The sequence below is a fragment of the Nicotiana attenuata genome, unplaced genomic scaffold (assembly GCF_001879085.1).
Source record: "Nicotiana attenuata strain UT unplaced genomic scaffold, NIATTr2, whole genome shotgun sequence".
Classification (NCBI taxonomy): domain Eukaryota; kingdom Viridiplantae; phylum Streptophyta; class Magnoliopsida; order Solanales; family Solanaceae; genus Nicotiana; species Nicotiana attenuata.
This window is the reverse complement of record NW_017671208.1, coordinates 145200-165103: the sequence shown is the minus strand read 5'-3', so window position 1 is coordinate 165103 and position 19904 is coordinate 145200. Positions and strand designations below refer to the sequence as shown.

General features: G+C 32.6%; 1 protein-coding gene across 1 annotated transcript; it reads left to right on the top strand.

Annotated features, from left to right (window-relative positions):
* The first annotated feature begins 16705 nt into the window (after positions 1 to 16705).
* LOC109206699 (beta-fructofuranosidase, insoluble isoenzyme 1-like) lies at positions 16706 to 19650 on the top strand. Its single transcript, XM_019369550.1, has 6 exons — positions 16706 to 16984; positions 17133 to 17141; positions 17237 to 18252; positions 18741 to 18985; positions 19082 to 19178; positions 19275 to 19650. The coding sequence occupies exons 1-6, from the start codon at positions 16786 to 16788 to the stop codon at positions 19452 to 19454; spliced, it is 1746 nt and encodes a 581-aa protein (XP_019225095.1). The 5' UTR covers positions 16706 to 16785; the 3' UTR covers positions 19455 to 19650.
* Positions 19651 to 19904: the final 254 nt, after the last annotated feature.

Genomic DNA, 19904 nt, shown 5'->3' with positions numbered 1-19904 from the left:
CACAGACCCTCACATTCCACCTACAGACAATATTCCAGTCACAGAGACCACCAATATACCTACTACAGAAGTCCTACAGCTTGATCACACAGCCCAAACACAGAAGCAGCAGAGGTTGAGCATGATGAGCAAGATACCTACACTGACTTAGTTCCAAACACGGAGCCAGAGCTCAATGTTAGTCCTGCCAATAGCATACCTGTGTCTAGAAATGATCAAGATCCTAGGAAGACCACTAGGACAGCTAAACCTCCAGTTTGGTTGAAAGGCTACCAAACTACTCAGAAGTTTTCTGGCCAATGCTTATATCCATTGACTGACACCCTTACTTATTCTAATCTCACAGCAGGTTACCAACCATACTTGCAGGCTTTTTCAGCTGAAGTTGAACCTACCAACTTTCAGCAGGCTTCCACCGATAGCAAATGGGTTACAGCTATGCAACAGGAGATCCAAGCTCTTGAAGATAATCATACTTGGGAGATAGTGGACTTACCAGTATGGAAGCAAGCTATTGGTTCCAAATGGGTATACAAGATCAAGTACAAGGCTAATGAAGAGGTAGAAAGATACAAGGCAAGGCTGGTTGCTAAAGGTTATAATCAAAAGGAAGGACTAGACTACCATGACACATTCTCACCTGTAGCAAAGATGGTCACAGTCAGGACCATTATCAGCATATCAGCTGCCAAGGGTTGGCCTTTATCTCAAATGGATGTTAGTAATGCTTTTCTACAGAGGGATCTCTATGAAGAAGTTTATATGCAGTTGCCTCAGGGATTTCATAAACAGGGGGAGTTGAAAGTGTGCAAGCTTATGAAATCCCTCTATGGTCTTAAACAAGTATCTAGGCAGTGGAACATAAAGCTCACTGATGCACTTGTTAAGAGTGGTTACAAACAAAGTCCTTTTGATCATTCCTTATTCACAAAGCAGCAAGGAGGATAGATAGTCATTATACTGGTGTATGTAGATGATTTGATGATTACTGGGAGCTCCTCCAACTAAGTCAATGATGCCAAGACAATTCTACGCAGTAAGTTCAAAGTTAAGGACTTAGGCAAACTAAGATATTTTCTGGGAATTGAGGTATCAAGGTCAAAGAAAGGAATCTTACTCATTCAAAGAAAATATGCTCTGGAATTAATTTCAGAGGTAGGCTTAAGTGGTGCAAAACCAGTTGCAACTCCGATAGAGCTAAATAAAAAATTGACAACTGTAGAGTATTTGTGTCGCATATGGAGGCAGCATTGAGAATAGTGAGATATGTCAAAGGAGCACTAGGCATGGGATTGTTGATGGAAGCAGGACCTATTAATCATCTCATTGCCTACTGTGATTCAGACTGGGCATCATGCCTTAATACAAGAAAATCTGTGACAGGATATGTTGTTAAATTAGGTAATTCTTTGATATCATGGAAATCAAAGAAGCAACCTACAGTAAGAAGTTTAGTAGAAGTTGAATACAGAAGTATGGCTGCTGCAACTGTAGAGATCACATGGTTAACAGGATTGCTGGAAGACTTAGGAGTTAAAGTGTCTAGACCTGTTACATTGTTCTGTGACAACAAGGCTGCAATACAAATAGCCTGGAATCCAATATTCCACGAGCGGACTAAGCATATCGAGATCGATTGCCACTTTGTCAGAGAGAAGATCAAGACATGTCTTATAATTCAATGTCATATTTCTTCCTCCTTACAATTAGCAGATCTTCTAACAAAAGGACTCACTGCTGCACAGCTTTCCTTCTTAGTGTCCAAGCTTGGCGTGTTAGACATCTTTCACCCTCCAGCTTGAGGGGGAGTATTGAGAATTGAGTCAGTTAAGTGAGGGCATTTTAGTCAATACACAGACACACACGTGAGAGGCATGTGAAGGTCGGTTAATTTTGTTAAATACTGTTTTGAGTCCTGTACAGAGCTTAACCAAAAAAATAAAATAAAGTTCTTCTTCTTCCTTCATCTTCTTCTTCTCTGAATTCTTTAGATTCTAGGGTTCGAACACTACGTGCAATTCTAATTCTATCAATAAGCATGGGTTAGACCTCACTTCGTTAACACTCGAGCACCTAAAATATATAATTATTGTCGAAGTTTTTGCATTTATCAAGATTGGCTATTGCCAACTGTTTAGACCTCACTTATAGATTAATTTAATACTTTTATCACTTTATTATATATGACACTATCATAAAGTTCGTGACAATTCATACTTCCATAAAGAATATTATTGTAAGATAAAAGACGATTGTGATAAATCAAAATAGTGGGACTGAAGCTGCACGTTTCCCCCCCAACATGTTCACAGGCTTTAATTTATTAATGCATTAATTTTGGACCATCTTTACTTTTATATTTTCTCCACTACTTTTTGTCCACTCATAGTTGCTGCTCAGTGCCGACATATGCTAGTTTTTTTGTTTTCTTAATTGCATTTAGTTTTAACTATAAACTATATACGGAGTAAGTTTATATATAGATCAAAGAAATAACAAAAGATAATTAATGTATTTCTAGGAGTAAGAAATGGGATAAAAATTATTCATGATATATCCGACCGACTAGAGTATTTAAGATATGCCAAAAAGTTGATGATTATTTTATTGTATCAAAATCCGATGCGACATTTTTTTCTAGTCGGACATAGAAAACAATAAAAATATATGGAAATTATCTTCAGTAAACTGTCATCTCAGCTTACAATTGATTCAGTTTCTCCCATGCCTCCTTGGTAGGCGGATCCAAGATTTTTGAACTTTTTAAATTTAGAATTATAATTATATCACATCTCATCTAATTTATTGAGTTTAATTTATTATTTGTACATATTAAATAATTTTTCGGATAAAAATACAAAATATAAACGAAAGTTATGAGTTCAAATGAACCTTTAAAACCCGACGGCCCAGGTCTTTGATATTTTTTCCCCCAAAAGTCATTTCTTTAAGGATGCATAAACCTTTTGTAAGATTCTTCCATTTCCATTTATGTGAGACTCACAATTGGTTCGTACAGAAAGTTGGAAAACATGTAAGAACCCGAGCACCAAAGAATATATATATATATATATAGGACAACATAATTTTCCCTTCAGAAATATAATGTACGAGTAAAGCTAGGATTCTCATACCTTTAAAAACGTAAACAGAACATACTTTTAGAAAAAGTGAAGCATTAATTAGTGTCTACTAACCCAAGAATTTCTTTTTGTTTCTTGTTCAGGAATATATATTAACCAGTACATGCATCCATGCATTGTATTTTCGAGCTGGAACTCATCCACAAACAGAAGAAAGAGAAGCCAATAAACATTTTGTTAAAGCTATAAATAAAATTTTAATAAGTGAATATATGTTTAGTAAAAATTAAAAAAATAACAAACATATAATTTATTAAAATATTTTTATGGTAGAATTATTTTTAGTAACACATGATAGTTATTTTGTTAGTCGTCTAACAATAATTTATCGTTGATGTACTCTTTCAAAGTTAACCGAATTTAATAATTAAACATAAAAATCTAACATGTTACCTAAATAATGATATGTTCTATTTAATTTTAAATTATAGAAATACCATTTCAATGGGAAAAATTCTACGCTTCTACTTACTACTACTCTTCCCCCTTTTTCTTCTCTCAACTTTTAGCGGATTATTCCGTTTGAGAGCTAGTATAAGTTAAAGAAGTTAATTCCCTTTTAGAGGATTATACTTTAGTTGAACTTTGAGCGTGCAAAATCAGCTGGAATTGGTCTTTAATTTATAGGATAGGAAGACATATATACTTTAAGTTCATATACAAGTCATTCATTATATTGACAATTAATACACACTTGGCTTTATCCTGTTCAATAAAGGCTCTTACTGCAACTCTTTGAGTGATTCTATTAAAAGGTTTTTGACCTTTTTTGCAATAATTTAATCACAAAGTGCAGGGAAATAAAAGTCTTGCTTTGCTAGTGGCTACTTTAATTTGTGGTTGGAATTAATTAAACTTTTGGCGGAGTTGTGGTCATGTGCTTTATATGATCTGCTATATTTATCCAATTCGTGTTCTATATCTCATACTTATCCATCATTTAATTTTCTTCAGTTTTTAGTACGCTGAGCCTATTTTTTTAGTTGCACCTGTTGGATTTATATTTGTATTTGGGCTATATTTGTATTTGGGCCTTGTATTTCTGGGCTTTGTAATTATTGTTAGAAGGGTTAGTTTTAGTTGCAGAGAGGTTTTGAATTGGAATTTCTACCTCATATAGCAAAGGTTGATACCTTATTTATTTTAAATAAATATCCTTTTAAAAAATTATATTTCATAGCTACCTTTTGAATTTTATAGCCAAATATCTATTTATGGTTACCTCCTACCCTTAAGCCATAAAATACTCTTTGTATTATTTTTCTCTCTCGTTCTTTTAGATTTTTACCGCTTTCTTCTCCTCTTTTTGTTCCTTGTTATTTCCTTGTACGCCACCAAAAACCTATAAGCTTTCTCCTTCTTCTTGCTTTCTACTTTCAGAAAATCAGAAAAAGCCCCAAATTCAAAAAATGGCATCTTTTGCAGAGGCACCACCAGGGAACGAAGCAGCAGGGGCAAAGATCTTTAAGACCAAGTGTGCTCCAAATTTTGAGTTTCGAGTCAGAATCACGGCCCTCTTGACGAGACGACATTAGGGTTGTTCTTGAACAAAGACGACGGAGTTTGGTTCTGAGCAACATGAAAGAGTTAAGGGTTTTTGCTCGACGGCGGATTCGCCAAAAATTAGGGTTTGTTCTTGAACAAAGACGACGGAGTTTGGGCTGAGCAACTTGATTTTCTGTTAATATATTTCAATGTATTTTCAACGTATCACGCTGTATTTTCATGTATTTCATTGTCTTTTTTTTCATTGTAATTCAATGTATCTCGCTGTATTCCATGTATTTCATTGTATTCACTAACTTTTTTTCATTATATTTCAATGTATCCCGTTGTATTCTATGTATTTCATTGTATTCACTGTCTCTCTATATGCCATGAATGTATTCATATATTTTTTTTTAATTAATATAATTTATGTATTCAGATGTATTATATAATTTTTTCTGAAGATTGCTATGTTTTTGGGGTATTTTTCGGTTGAGAATCTTTTTTATAACTGAAAATACAAATTTTGTGTGCTATAATTGAGTTTGTTGAGTTATATTAGGAGTCTATTATGTTAATTGATTCACTTTCCGTTTAAAAACAGTGTAATCCCCTATTTCACGCCGTGAATACAGTCGAATATAATAATCTGTCCCGCTGTAATCCCATGTTTCACGCCATGAATACAGTCGAATACACTCGAATACAACAACTAATTAGCTGGACTTCCCTGATTCAAGCATATTTTTGCTACTGTATTCATGAGTACAGTAGCTTAAATACATCTAATACATCTTATAACAACAGAAAACGTATCTACAATTAGTAATATAGCAAATGGTATCTATAGATAGCTAATTACCACTAAAAGATAGTGCTTTACAAAATTTTTTTTTTTAATTTGGTCTTTGGGTTTTGACTGTTTTGACCCAATTAGAATTGGGCTTGTATATAAACATTGTGGGTTTCGGGTTAGAGGACCACGGGTCATAATAAGAAATTACTAGAAGTTCTTCTCTCTCAAACCTTCTTCGCTCAGCTTGGTCTCTGATTTCTTCTTCATCTTTGCTTGATTTCATACAATCTAACATGGTATCAGAGCATTATAATGAAAGATCCGGTATAATCTCTGATTTTTAGTACCTCAATTTCCTTGTCTCTTCCTATTTCCAGAAAGTTGGAAAACATAGTTTCTTATTCTTCGTTTTTTGGAGATTCTAGCCCAAAATTTTCAAATTTCATGATGAATTCAGTGTTTTCGAAGTCTATTATGGATGAAGTTTGTGATTTAGCGGGGATTTTTTTTCAATTTGTGGATTAAAGTGGTGGTTGCTCGGTGGTACTTGACGGCGACAAGCTCATTTTTGCCGATTTATCAGTTTTCCTCTTTGATTTTGTGTTTCGAAGGACTATCTTGCTGTTTTGGTAATCTCTCTCGCTTCGGCTTATTCATTTCACTATTCTAATTGTGATATATCGTCTGTGCCCTAGTTTTTCTATTTCTCTTGCATATTCTATCTCTTTACTCATGGAAAATGAAACTGCTGCAACCGCTTCTGAAACCGACCCTAAGTCCCCTACTTTTAACAATTCCCAAACTGATTTTATTTTACCTCCTTCTCACCCATTCTATCTTCATCCTTCTGACAATCCTGGTACTATTCTCGTAACCAAACAATTTAATGGGGACTATTTTGGAGCCTGACGAAGAGGCATTATTATTGCTTTGGGGGGCAAAGAAGAATTAGGATTCATTAATGGGAGCTATGTTCAGCCTTCTCCCGATTCCCCTTTGTTTGAACACTGGGAACAATGCAATAACATGATAATTAGCTGTATTCTTAACTCTTTAGACCCCGACATTTCACAAAGTGTTATATACTCTAAATCTGCTAAGAGTTTATGGGATGAATTAAACCAATGGTATGGGCAAGCAAATGGTGCTAAGATGTATGAAGTCCAAAAGGACCTAAGTACTATATCTCAAGGCTCGTCTGATGTGGGAAGTTATTTCACTAGGGTAAAGAGACTCTGTGATGAAATGGAGTCACTTGATGCTGATTCCTTTTGTGTTTGTGATTGAAAATGTGGAGGTAAACACAAAATGATAGAAAATCAGAAATTGATGCAATTCTTGATGGGTTTGAATGAGGTATTCAATAATGCTAGAGGAAATATACTGATGATGCAGCCACTTCCTGAAGTTAGCAAGGCTTACTATCTGGTTGTTCAAGACGAAAAGCAGAGAGGAATTCACAATGTACCTGGGTTTCACTCTGACTCTGCAGCTTTTTCTGCTAGGTCTAATGGTCCTACTTATAATCCAAAACCACCACAAACCACAAATTTCACACAGAGATATACTTTTAACAATCCAAATCCTGCCAATCAAAATTTCAACAATCAAAATGGAGGCTATGATCCAAAAAGGCCATATTGTAGATATTGCAAAAAGCCTGGACATGTGATTGAGAAGTGCTACAAATTACATGGATTTCCACAACTTTCAAAAAGGGTTGGCCTATGTACCAATTGGATGTCAATAATGCCTTTTTACACGGGGACTTAGATGAAGAAGTATATATGAAAATACCCCAGGGCCTGAATGTTTCTGCACCTAACATGGTTTGTAAATTGAACAAATCCTTATATGGCCTAAAGCAAGCTTCTAGACAATGGTATTCCAAATTAAGTGATTCTCTTATTTCTAAGGGCTAGTCAGTTTCAAAAAATGATTACTCCTTGTTTATCAAGTCTATTGGTTCTCATATTACAATTGTTGCTGTTTACGTTGATGATATTCTCTTAAGTGGTAATGATGAAGAGAAGATGAGTTCTCTCAAACTATTTCTACATGCTCAATTCAAGATAAAAGATTTATGGCATTTACATTATTTTTTGGGTTTGGAAATTCTCTCTGAATCTGGTGGTGTTATCATCTGCCAAAGGAAGTTTGCTTTGGACCTCTAATGTGAATTCAATTGTCTAGATTGCAATGCTGTTGCCAGCCCCCCTTAGATGTGAATTTGAAACTCTCCATTGAAGATAGGGAGCTCTTATCTGACCCTTTCTTGTATAGGAAGCTCATTAGCAAGCTGAACTTTCTCACAAATACAAGACCTGATTTGGCTTTCTCTGTACAGTTGTTAAGTCAGTTCATGCATGCCCCTACTTCATCTCATCTTTCTGCTGCTTATCATGTTCTTAAGTATTTCAAAGGTACCTTGGGGCAAGGTTTGTTCATGTCTGTTGCTTCTGATTTCTCCTTACATGCTTATTGTGATTCGGACTGGGCTTCTTGTCCTAGTTCCCGGCGATCCGGTAGTGGTTATTTGGTGTTACTTAGTGGTTTTTTTACTCACATGGAAGTCTAAAAAGCAGCACACTGTGTCCTTGTCCTCCGCCGAGGCCGAGTATCGTTCCATGCGCCGAGTTGTTGCCGAACTTGCTTGGCTCACCAGGCTGTTACATGAACTTTCTGTTACCTCAATTGTTCCAGTTCCTTTACACTGTGATAGTCAGTCCGCCATCTACATTGCTCGTAATCCGGTGTTTCATGAGCGTACGAAACATATAGAGTTGGATTGCCACTTTGTTCGCGAGAAACTCCAAGATGGTCTTATTTCTTTATCCTATGTTCCCAGCAAATTACAACTGGCCGATATGCTGACTAAATCACTCACAGGTCTATCTTGAGCAAGTTGGGTGTGGCTAACCACCCTCCAACTTGGGGGGGGGGGGGGGGGTGTATTATATTGTAGTTGGCTGTTNAATTGGAAATTTGTGAACTTTTTTTTTTTTGGTTAGGCAATCAAATATGTGGCTTATGTAGTTAATGATATTTGGTAACATTTGGCAAATTGTTATGTGAAAGAGTTAGGCGCAGGTTGGTTTTGAGTTTCCCTTCTCAGTCTTTCTGATTGGCTATCTTTTAAATTCTATGAAAGTGGATGCCCAATATATATTCCTTTGTGCTGACTCAATTAAAATTCATATTGCAAATGAATAACTAACTGAACATGAATGCACACAGCACCATGGAACTTATAATTTTTAATATTTATTCAATAACTCAAACACATTATTTAATAATAGTTACGTAATTTTTGAAAATTATATACTGATATAGGAACACGCGCAAGGCGCGTACCATAAGACTAGTATATATATATATATATATATATATATATATATATATCATAAACTTTTTACAATTTAGTGATATTTGACATCATTGGTTGCTCTTTTTGGGAGTTTTACCATAAATTGGACATAATATAACCAAGTTACAATAGACAGTGGGAAAAGAAAAAGAAAAAAAGAATACCTAATTTTATCAAAAGATTATACTGTGTATAAACTATATATATAGCATGCGAGTAAAGACTCATGGGAGTAACTAGAGGTGTTCATAAAAATTCAAAAAACCAAACCAAACCAACCAAAAAACTGATACTTTTTGGTTTGGTTTGATTTTGGTTTTGAATTTAATTTGGTTTGGTTTTGATTTTAATCAGAAAACCGAAGAAACCCGAACCAAACCGACTATAGGAGTAGCTATTTCAAATTTATTATTACACCTATATATATATATATATAAAGTTTCAAAAATTTAATGGTAAATGTTAATAGTTTGCACTTTTAGTATAGTTCTTTACCTTTACATTCTAGTTTGATTGGTAGTTTGCTTTTGTTAAGTGTAAGAAATCTCGTGTAAAAAATAATATATTTTTAATCGAGTCCTTAAATTATTCATCACTATTTGATTCAATTATCATTAATATATCTTGGTAAATAATAGATTTCTCAAAGGGCAATTGATTTGATAGTGTTGAAAATGTGTTCGCCGGAATATGTGTTTGGTAGTGTATGTCTTATATTTAAGAAAAAACCGACAAATAACCGAAAAAATCGAAAAACCGACAAAACCCGACATAAACTGAATCGAGAAAAAACTGACTTAATTGGTTTGGTTTGGTTCTAATATTTGAAAAACCGACTTACTTGGGTTTGGTTTCTTTTAAGGAAAAAATCGATCTAAACCGAACCATGAACACCCCTAATTCAGCCGTGTCAAAAAAAAAAAAACAATTACGGGGAAGACAGTTTGGGTAACGCCTCGAACCAATTTTAACCATATTCTTTTTTTTTCTTGCATAATTTGGCCTATTTTGTATATAATTTTTAAAAAAAATTCATCTGTATATTAATAAGGTATTAAAAAGATCTATGTTAGAAACTGGTTTGAGAATATTCATGTTTATCATCACAAATTTAAGTATTGTTGGGTGAATTAAAGAGAAAAGCTAAAAACTTCATTGTTGGTGGATTTTAAAAGATAGAAAACTCCTAAATGAGTTTTGTGAATTGTGATTCACTTAAATTTTTGACAGAATGATGATTGAGGTTCGTTGAAGATGTCAGTTGGAAGTTATGGCTAAAATTTAAAGGTAGTTAGTGATGTTTTTTGTGAGTTGAAGTCCTAATTTTTACAACTAGTCTTACGCTACGCGCGTTGCGCGTGTACTCTATAATGAGTATATATTTTCTTAAATATTAAGTAATGTATGTGTGACCTGGAATAAAGATTAAGGAATATGAAGAAGGTTAATGATATTTAACTAACTAAATTAAGAATTGTAATTACTTTTTATTCTATGTTTAGTCATTATATATTTTCTTAAAATATTAAGTAATGTATGTGTGACGTAGAATAAAGATTAAAGAAAAAATTTAAATCTCTGAATATGAAGAAGATTAATGATATTTAACTAACTAAACTAAGAATTGTAATTACTTTTTATTCTATGTTTAGTCATTTGTCTTAAATAAAATGTCTATATTTTCAAAGTGTAAAAAAGGCGAACAACATTTCGCTAAGGACCTTCGTGCTTTTAATATAGTATAGATATAAATTATATAATAGGTGTATAATGTTGTATACAAGACATATAAACACTGTTGCAAAAATGGCTTATGCAACTATAAACTTAAAAACATGGCTACATAGGTGTACTGTAGTGTGTTGGGCTATACTTTTGTACAAATCTCTCTATTTTTATTTGGTATTGTTTGATTAGATACCAGAGTGTGAAATGCTAATTAACTCGTATATATATTGCAATAGTAGTTGCTTAAATAATATTAAATTAACAGTTGAAAAGTTTTTTTAAAAAAAAAAAAAAAAAAGGCAGCGCGATGCACAAATCATCACATATTCATACGAGGTTTTGGAGAAAGATTGCACCTTAAGGGGATATGATGTAGGTAGCCTACCCTAATGCGAGCATCATTGATTTATTCCACGGCTCGAACCCGTGACCTATAAATTAAATAAAGAGAACTTAACTATTGCTGCAAGACTCCCCCTTCTAACATATGAAAAGTTATTTTAAATAAACTTTAAAAATATATACCTAAAATTTTGGAAGTTATCATATGTATCAAGTGATACAAGAGTGTGAAAAACTATGCATAAACACTTTAAGTACCTTTTCTCATCTAAAAGGTATCATATAGACAAAAATCTGGTGTTTCTGTGATTGTTCTCAACCGTTCTATCATTTGGAGAGGTTATTTTTGCTTTACTAAATTTTTGTATTAACTCTTCTATGTCTTTAGTTATCGGCTCTTTATTGACTTCTTTTTCTTAAATAATTTTATCCAATTTTTGACTTATTTCTAAAAGTAATAAGTCGGATACTTCACTGTACCTCATCGTTCACATGACCTTAATAAATGATTCTTCTTTATTTATCCTCTTCATGAATTATTGATCTTATCTTCTGACACACACCGTTTCTTCAGCCCATTCTTTTTTTCAAATCTCCATCTTTATGTCTTTTCTTTTCTACTATTCTTCAGCTTTATGTCTTCTTTCTTTCAAGTCTCCATATTAGAATTTACTAGAGAGGACAAATGAGCGAATTCAGAAACATTTACATAGAAAAATTCAAGATTCATAAGAGAAGATGAAGAGCTGAAGTGGCAGCAATAGCGACAAATGCTATTGGAAAAGTACTAGTAATTGCTTTACATAGAATAATATTATTATGTCTCAATCCCGAATAAGTTAAGATCAATTATATAGATTATTGTTGTAATTATGCTATTTTATTTAAGCCTGTTTTAATTCAATTATATATATATATAAATAACTACACAAAAAAAATTAGTTTTATATAATCATTTGTCTTAGCATTTATTCGCCTCTACTCGAACGGCTTTGATACTATAGTGAAACGTCGTTTTCTTAAGCTCAGAATTGCTGTTTTTACAATAAATATTAGAAAATTGCATCCTTGTTACAAAACTTAGCTCAAAGTAATAATATAAAACAAAAGATAGACAACAATGTAGAGAGAAAGAGAGAAGAGAATCTATTTCTTCCATGTATTCAAGTGTGTTACAAAATGAGTTCTCATCCTCTATTTATAGTACAACATAGAGGTATACCAAAAGAATTCCATAAGTATGCCATTAAACATTTGAGATCATGGAGGAAGATCATGGGTAGGTTATGAAGGTGAGGGAGTTACAACAATAATGGTGAGAAGTAGTGGGGGTTATCTACATAATGGAGAAGAGTAGTGGAAGTTATATTTGATTAGTGGACATCCATATAAATATGTATTTCATAACAATCCTAAAGTTGAAGTATGAATATTTTGTTATTTTTCTGGCACGATAGATGAATAAAGTACAAATGCATGACTGAACAATTGTCATTCATTTTATCCGTCTATAGTCTTGAAGGTAAGCCTAGCTACAAATTATACTAGCCAACTCGATTAATGTTTCTTCGTAATAAAAAATTGTCTAATGTTCCAGTATTTTTCACTGCTAGTCCTAAGGGCGCGTCTGGCGAACGGACTACTACGCTCAAGAAACATAAAACGTTGGGACTTCAAAAGAGAAATTACATGGAAATTTAAAAAGAGAACTTACACAAATGTTCCAAATAATTCTCAACTTACCAACCTCTAGCCATTAGTCATAGACTTACCAAAACTAGCCAAGCACATATAAAAATTGAAAAACCAAATAAATAAGGTTCTTTCTCTAAAAGAATCACATGCAAAAATATCCTTCCATATTTTTAAGCATAATTAGCAACATTAGATGCAAGAAGGAAAGGAAATTTCATGGATGCAAATAAGGTGATGAAATACAAAAAAAAAATCTATAAAATATTCCAAAAATCTAAGCAAAAAAAGAACTTTTTCAATGGGTATAGTTGAAATTCATTGAAACATATAGATAAGCCAATATACAAAATTTGAGGAAGATTGGAGGTGATTTGGACTGGTTTTGTATCAAAATTCCTAATTAAAACGAGTTCAAAAAATTCTTCTGCAACACATGTATTAAACATGTATCACGCATGTATCTCACACACATGTATACATGGATATGCATGTGATACACAATTGATACAAATATGATACATATGTGATACACAAATGATACACAGTGTTATACACATATTTTTTTTTTCATGTTCAAGTTTTACTTCGAAATTTCAATTCAAACCACCTCAAAACTTCACCAAATCATCCCAAAACTGAGATTCAAGCTCCTTAAGATGTACCCAATCTAGTATAATAACACCTACTCAAAAGAAAGCAAAAATTTGACCTTTTTTGTTACAAATAACTAATTGGCTAATATTAGTAATAGTTGGCTAATATTAGTAATTTTTTATGAATTGGCCAATTTTGTAATGAGCTACTTATAAATGGATATAGGTGGTAGTTTCCCATTTAAAAATAGCCAGATTTACAAGTGGTCATTCAAAAATAGTCACATTTTCAAAAGTAATCGAAATTTAGCCACTTTTCATGTAAAGATAAATCTGAATGAAAACACTGTTCAAAATCCGGAAAATACTCCAGTATTATATACTGGAATTCCAGTATATTATACTGGAGTTCCAGTATAATATACCGGTCCAGCATAATATGCTGGAAGTTTATACAGGTGCTCCAATCTCCAGTATATTATACTGGAACTTTTCGTGTGTTCGAGTTCCAGCATAATATGCTGGAAGTTCATACACATGTGCACCAATCTCCAATATATTATGCTGGAACTTTTCGTTTTGCATCAAAATAGTGACTATTTTTCAATGACTTTGCAAACGCTGGCTATTTTTGAATGACCAGTCCGAAAACTGGCTAGCTCGTGCTAATTTTACAAATTACATTGGGCCTTTTGAGCCTATTGAGAAGGGAATTTTTACCTCCTATAGCAAAGGTTAACACCTTATTTATTTTAACTAAATACCATTTAAAAAAATTATATTCTATAGATACCTTTTAAGGTTTATAGCAAAATATTTAATTTTGGTTACCTCCTAGCCCTAAGACACTGAATACGCTAATCAGTTACACTATTTTCTTTCTCTCTTTACTTTGATACATCCCATTCTCTTCCCCCATCCCACTAAAATTTCCGATCTCCTCCTCCTTCCACCGATTTTCTTTCTATCCCTTCCCACTTTCCCCTCCCTTTATACGCTAATCAACTTTTTTTCATTCTTTTTGCTTTGTCTTCTTCTGGAATTGAACTGCAGTAGAGGAGTTGGCGGCGACTTATGGCATTGCAGCAATAAAATTCCCTGGACTAAATGCAGTAACCAACTTTGGAATAAACTGATACGACGTAAAAAGCATACTAGAGAGCAGTACAAAACCTATTGGAGGTGCAGCAAAACGTCTCAAAGATGCAGAACAAGCTGATAAAATTGCTCTAGATTATCAAAGAATTAGTCAAGAAACCATTGGATCTCATCTCACGAATGGAACAATAATATATTTCAATGTAATTTCAATGTATTACGCTGTATTTTCATGATTTTCATTGTATTCATTGTCTTTTTTTTTCATTGTAATTCAATGTATCTCGCTGTATTCCATGTATTTTATTGTATTCTCTTGTCTTTTTTTTTTCCATTTGTATTTCAATGTATCCCGCTGTATTCTATGTATTTATCGTATTCACTATCTCGCTATATGCCATGAATGTATTCTATAGTTTTTTTTTAAATTATATAATTTATGTATTCAGATGTATTATATAAATTTCTCTTGAAGTATTTGCTTAGNTATATAGCATGCGAGTAAAGACTCATGGGAGTAACTAGAGGTGTTCATAAAAATTCAAAAAACCAAACCAAACCAACCAAAAAACTGATACTTTTTGGTTTGGTTTGATTTTGGTTTAGAATTTTAAAAACCGATTAAATTTGGTTTGATTGTGGTTTTAATCAAAAAATAACCGAAAAAAATCGAACCAAACCGACTATAGGAGTAGCTATTTTAAATTTATTATTACACCTATATATATGTATATTTTTATACAAAGTTTTAAAAATTTATGGTGAATGTTAATCGTTTGCACTTTTAGTACAGTTTTTACATTTATATTCTAGTTTGATTGGTAGTTTTCTTTTGTTAAGTGTAAGAATCCATTTCATGTTAAAAAAATATATATTTTTAATTGAGTCCTTAAATTATTCATCACTATTTGATTCAATTATCATCAATATATTTTAGTATAATAGATTTCTCAAAGGGCAATTGATTTGATAGTGTTACGTTGAAAATGTGGTCGCCGGAATATATGTGTTTTATAGTGTATGTCTTATATTTAAGAAAAAACCGACAAATAACCGGAAAAACCGAAAAATTGATAAAATCCGACATAAACCGAATCGGGAAAAATCGACTTAATTGGTTTGGTTTGGTTCTAATATTTAAAAAACCGACTGACTTGGTTTGGTTTCTTTTTAGAGAAAAACCGATCCAAACCGAACCATGAACACCCCTAATAACAGCATTTCACTATAACAACCAAAAAATATTGGAACAAACGAGGTTGTTATAGCTAGGTTTGACTGTACCATTTTGCTTATAGGCACTTAAAAGCAATCGCTGTTAAAAACTAACCTCAACATCGCCACAAACACCAGCTTCCTCTATTGNATATTTTTAATTGAGTCCTTAAATTATTCATCACTATTTGATTCAATTATCATCAATATATTTTAGTAAATAATAGATTTCTCAAAGGGCAATTGATTTGATAGTGTTACGTTGAAAATGTGGTTGCCGGAATATGTGTTTGGTAGTGTATGTCTTTTTTTTTAAGAAAAATCCGACAAAACCCGACATAAACCGAATCGAGAAAAAATCGACTTAAATGGTTTGATTTGGTTCTAATATTTGAAAAATCGACTTACTTGATTTGGTTTCTTTTTAGGTAGAAACCGATCCAAACCGAACCATGAACACTCCTAGGAGTAACCAGTTGGCATAGCCATGTACAATAGGGTGGTCAGTTGAATACCTTTCATCAAAAAATTATATTGTATATATAAAAAAAATTATACTAACGCATATATAAACCAAAACTTACTTTTTATACATGCATGTATATTAAATCTTGAACACCCTTAGCAAACAAACCAAATTTAACGTAATTGTAACAAAAATCATAAAATAGCACCAACTAATGCATGGCCGCATGATTTAACGTACCATAGATCAGGTACATACGATTTCTAAATAGGCATATATACGGCATTACTACTTAAATTAATTGACTCCGTTATTACTTTTCGCTGGTATAAGAGATAATATACCACGTTATTGTATTTATGTTACGACAGTAACAAATATGTGTAAGTCTCAAATAAATTTGGAATATATAAATCCTTAATTGTCCATTTAAAATTTATTGTATGTATGTTAATTTGAAAAAAATACCCATTTTTTAATTATTTTTTGAAATTAAAGGGATACCAAATGACAAAAGACTCGTTCTCATAATAGATGGTAAAAATTCATTGAGCAAAGAAGAAGCAGTAAATTTTCCAAAACAACCGCTCTGCCATTAAAATATATTTTCTTAGATAAATATTATCCAAAAAAAAATATAAAATTTGTCCTATCCATTTAATTAATAAAAAAAGATCCTAAATCAACTCTCAATCTCTCAATCAAAACAAACTTTCACCCATCTTTTTCACTATAAATACTCCTCAAACTTTCCATTCTTCTTCATTCCCAAGTTTCTTTCTCCACATAAAAAAAATACAAAAAAAAATTAAGTATATAAATTAAATACTATCTGTCAAAGCCCGATAGAGAAAATGGAGTTATTTAACAAAAGCTCTTCTCGTTGGGCTTTGCCAGTTATCTTAGTTTGCTTCTTTATAGTTTTATTATCCAATAATGGCGTTTTAGCTTCCCACAAAGTTTTTATCCACCTACAAGATTCAAGTGCTGTAAATGTTAAAACTGTTGGCAGAACTGGTTATCATTTTCAACCACCAAAGCATTGGATCAATGGTACGTAAATTGTTGATATATATATATATATATATATAATTTAATTATTGATATATGTAAATTGTTTCAATTATCTTTGCTAATCATTTTTTTGTAATTATTTCCTTTTCATGGTCTCTCTCAATGCCATCAAACAAACATACAATAGACCCCAATGGTGAGTTAAATCTTTCTTTTCTACTTGTTTAATTTTTATTATATAAAACCATGAATTATTCCTTATGCTAATGATTTTCATGTTATTTCCAACAGCCCCAATGTATTTCAATGGATACTATCATCTATTCTATCAATACAATCCAAACGGATCAGTTTGGGGCAACATTGTTTGGGCTCATTCAGTCTCAAAAGATTTAATCAATTGGATTAATTTAGAGCCTGCAATTTATCCATCTAAACCATTTGACAAATATGGTACATGGTCTGGTTCAGCAACAATTCTCCCTGGTAACAAGCCCATTATTTTGTACACTGGAATAGTTGATGCCAATAAAACCCAAGTCCAAAATTACGCCGTCCCGGCTAACTTATCCGATCCATATCTTCGCGAATGGATCAAGCCCGATAACAACCCGTTAATCGTCCCTGATATCAGTATCAACAAGACCCAATTTCGTGACCCGACAACAGCTTGGATGGGCAAAGATGGTCATTGGAGAATTATAATAGGAAGTTTGAGAAAAAAGAGAGGATTGGCAATAATGTATAGAAGTAAAGATTTTATGAGATGGATTAAAGCTAAACATCCACTTCATTCAACTGCTAATACAGGAAATTGGGAATGTCCTGATTTTTTCCCTGTATCATTACAAGGTACAAATGGTTTAGATAAATATGACGAAAATTCTAAGTACGCACTTAAAAATAGTATGGATCTTACTAGGTTTGAGTACTATACTGTTGGTACGTACGATATTAAAAAAGACAGGTATATTCCAGATAACACTTCGGTCGATAGTTGGAAGGGATTGAGACTTGATTATGGAAATTTCTACGCATCTAAATCGTTTTATGATCCTAGCAAAAATAGAAGAGTTACTTGGGGTTGGGCTAACGAATCAGATATTATGCCCGATGATGATATTGAAAAAGGATGGGCTGGAATTCAATTAATTCCACGTAAATTATGGCTTGACCCTAGTGGTAAACAATTGGTTCAATGGCCTGTTGAAGAATTAGAAACTCTAAGAAAACAAAAGGTCCAATTGAGCAACAAGAAGTTGAACAAAGGGGAGATGGTTGAAGTTCAAGGAATCACACCTGCACAGGTTGAATTTTTTTCTACTTTTCTTAATTCAAATATTTTTTTTCTTTCTTCCAGATTTATGCATCAGTAGAACTTTTATTATTTTTTATTTGTCTAATAATGGTTCGGGATGAGTTTATATAGAATCACTTGGTATCTCTTAGATTTACGACCCCTTTTGTCCAAAAAAAATAATTCCCTTTTTTCGACTTTTTTTTTCGAAAATGTGTTGTCCATGAAATTTTATAAGTTTTTTAAAAAAATTCAAAAATGAGTTTTTCAAAAACCAAAAAGTAGTTTGGACCACTATTTCAAAATTTGTAAAAAAAAATTTCTCCACTTACAAAATTGCAACATTTTTTCAAGTAAAATGCATATCCAGATATAATTTCAAATTCCAAATACTATTTTTTAACTTAACTCCGAACACTAACTTTTTTTAAAAAATAATAATTTTTTTGTCCAAACGCCTACTTAATATAGCCGATCTAACTTGTTTGAAAATGACAGGCTGATGTTGAAGTGACATTCTCTTTTGCAAGCTTGGACAAGGCAGAGCCATTTGATCCAAGTTGGGCAGACCTTTATGCACAAGATGTTTGTGCAATTAAGGGTTCAACTGTTGAAGGTGGGCTTGGGCCATTTGGTCTTGCAACATTAGCTTCTCAAAACTTAGAAGAATACACACCTGTTTTCTTTAGAGTTTTCAAAGCACAACAAAATTACAAAGTTCTCATGTGCTCTGATGCCACAAGGTATGTATATTTTCTCTTTCTTATAAGCACAATTTTAGATCAATGTGTATTGACTAGCGACTAAATATTTTATTCAATTTTGTTTATTTTGGACAGGTCAACTCTTAAGTATAATGAAACAATGTACAAACCTTCATTTGCTGGATATGTGGATGTAGATTTAGTCGACAAAAAGTTGTCCCTCAGGAGTTTGGTAATCTTTCTTTCATTAATTTATGTAAATATGTCCAATTCTCTCTGTTTAATTTAGTCCGTTTGTTAACTTTTTTTAATCATTTTTTGGATACAGATTGATAATTCAGTGGTGGAGAGTTTTGGTGCTGGTGGAAAAACATGCATAACATCAAGAGTTTATCCAACATTGGCGATTAACGACAAGGCACATTTATTTGCCTTTAATAATGGTACGGAGCCAATCACAATTGAGACTCTAGATGCATGGAGTATGGGTAACGCTAAGATAGAATAAAAAGTTGGGAGAAAGAAACTATCACAAAAGGGGGGAAATATGAGAATTTGATGGACATAGGAGTTTGTAGCTAGATATGATGTTACGACTCTATTATGCTCGTCATCGAGATACCCCTCGGGGTAGACAAAAGCAAACTTGTAAATATCCTCTATTATCAATTTTATGAGAATAATATGTTTTTGCTTTCAAAATAGTGACTCTTATCTTTCTTATTTTGTTTGATTGGGCGTCTACCTAGTTGATATACAGTTTGACAAGAAAATTGAAAAAAAAAAATTATAGCGGCATTTGATTGAGAAAGATAGATTTTTTTTTGGTAACTAACTATTTTCATTAATTACCAATTGGGAAACTTTACAAAGTACAGCAAGCTACAACTCTGCTTGTTGAATCTAAAACTATAAACAAAGATCCTATAGTTATGTAACTACTCTTATCATACTTTTT

Excerpts from the sequence above, each read along its gene's own strand:
- LOC109206699 (XM_019369550.1), top strand. The coding sequence starts at position 16,786 with ATGGAGTTATTTAACAAAAGCTCTTCTCGTTGGGCTTTGCCAGTTATC. Across the intron at positions 18,986-19,081 it reads ATGTGCTCTGATGCCACAAG|GTCAACTCTTAAGTATAATG; the intron begins GTATGTATATTT and ends TATTTTGGACAG. Across the intron at positions 19,179-19,274 it reads AGTTGTCCCTCAGGAGTTTG|ATTGATAATTCAGTGGTGGA; the intron begins GTAATCTTTCTT and ends TTTTGGATACAG.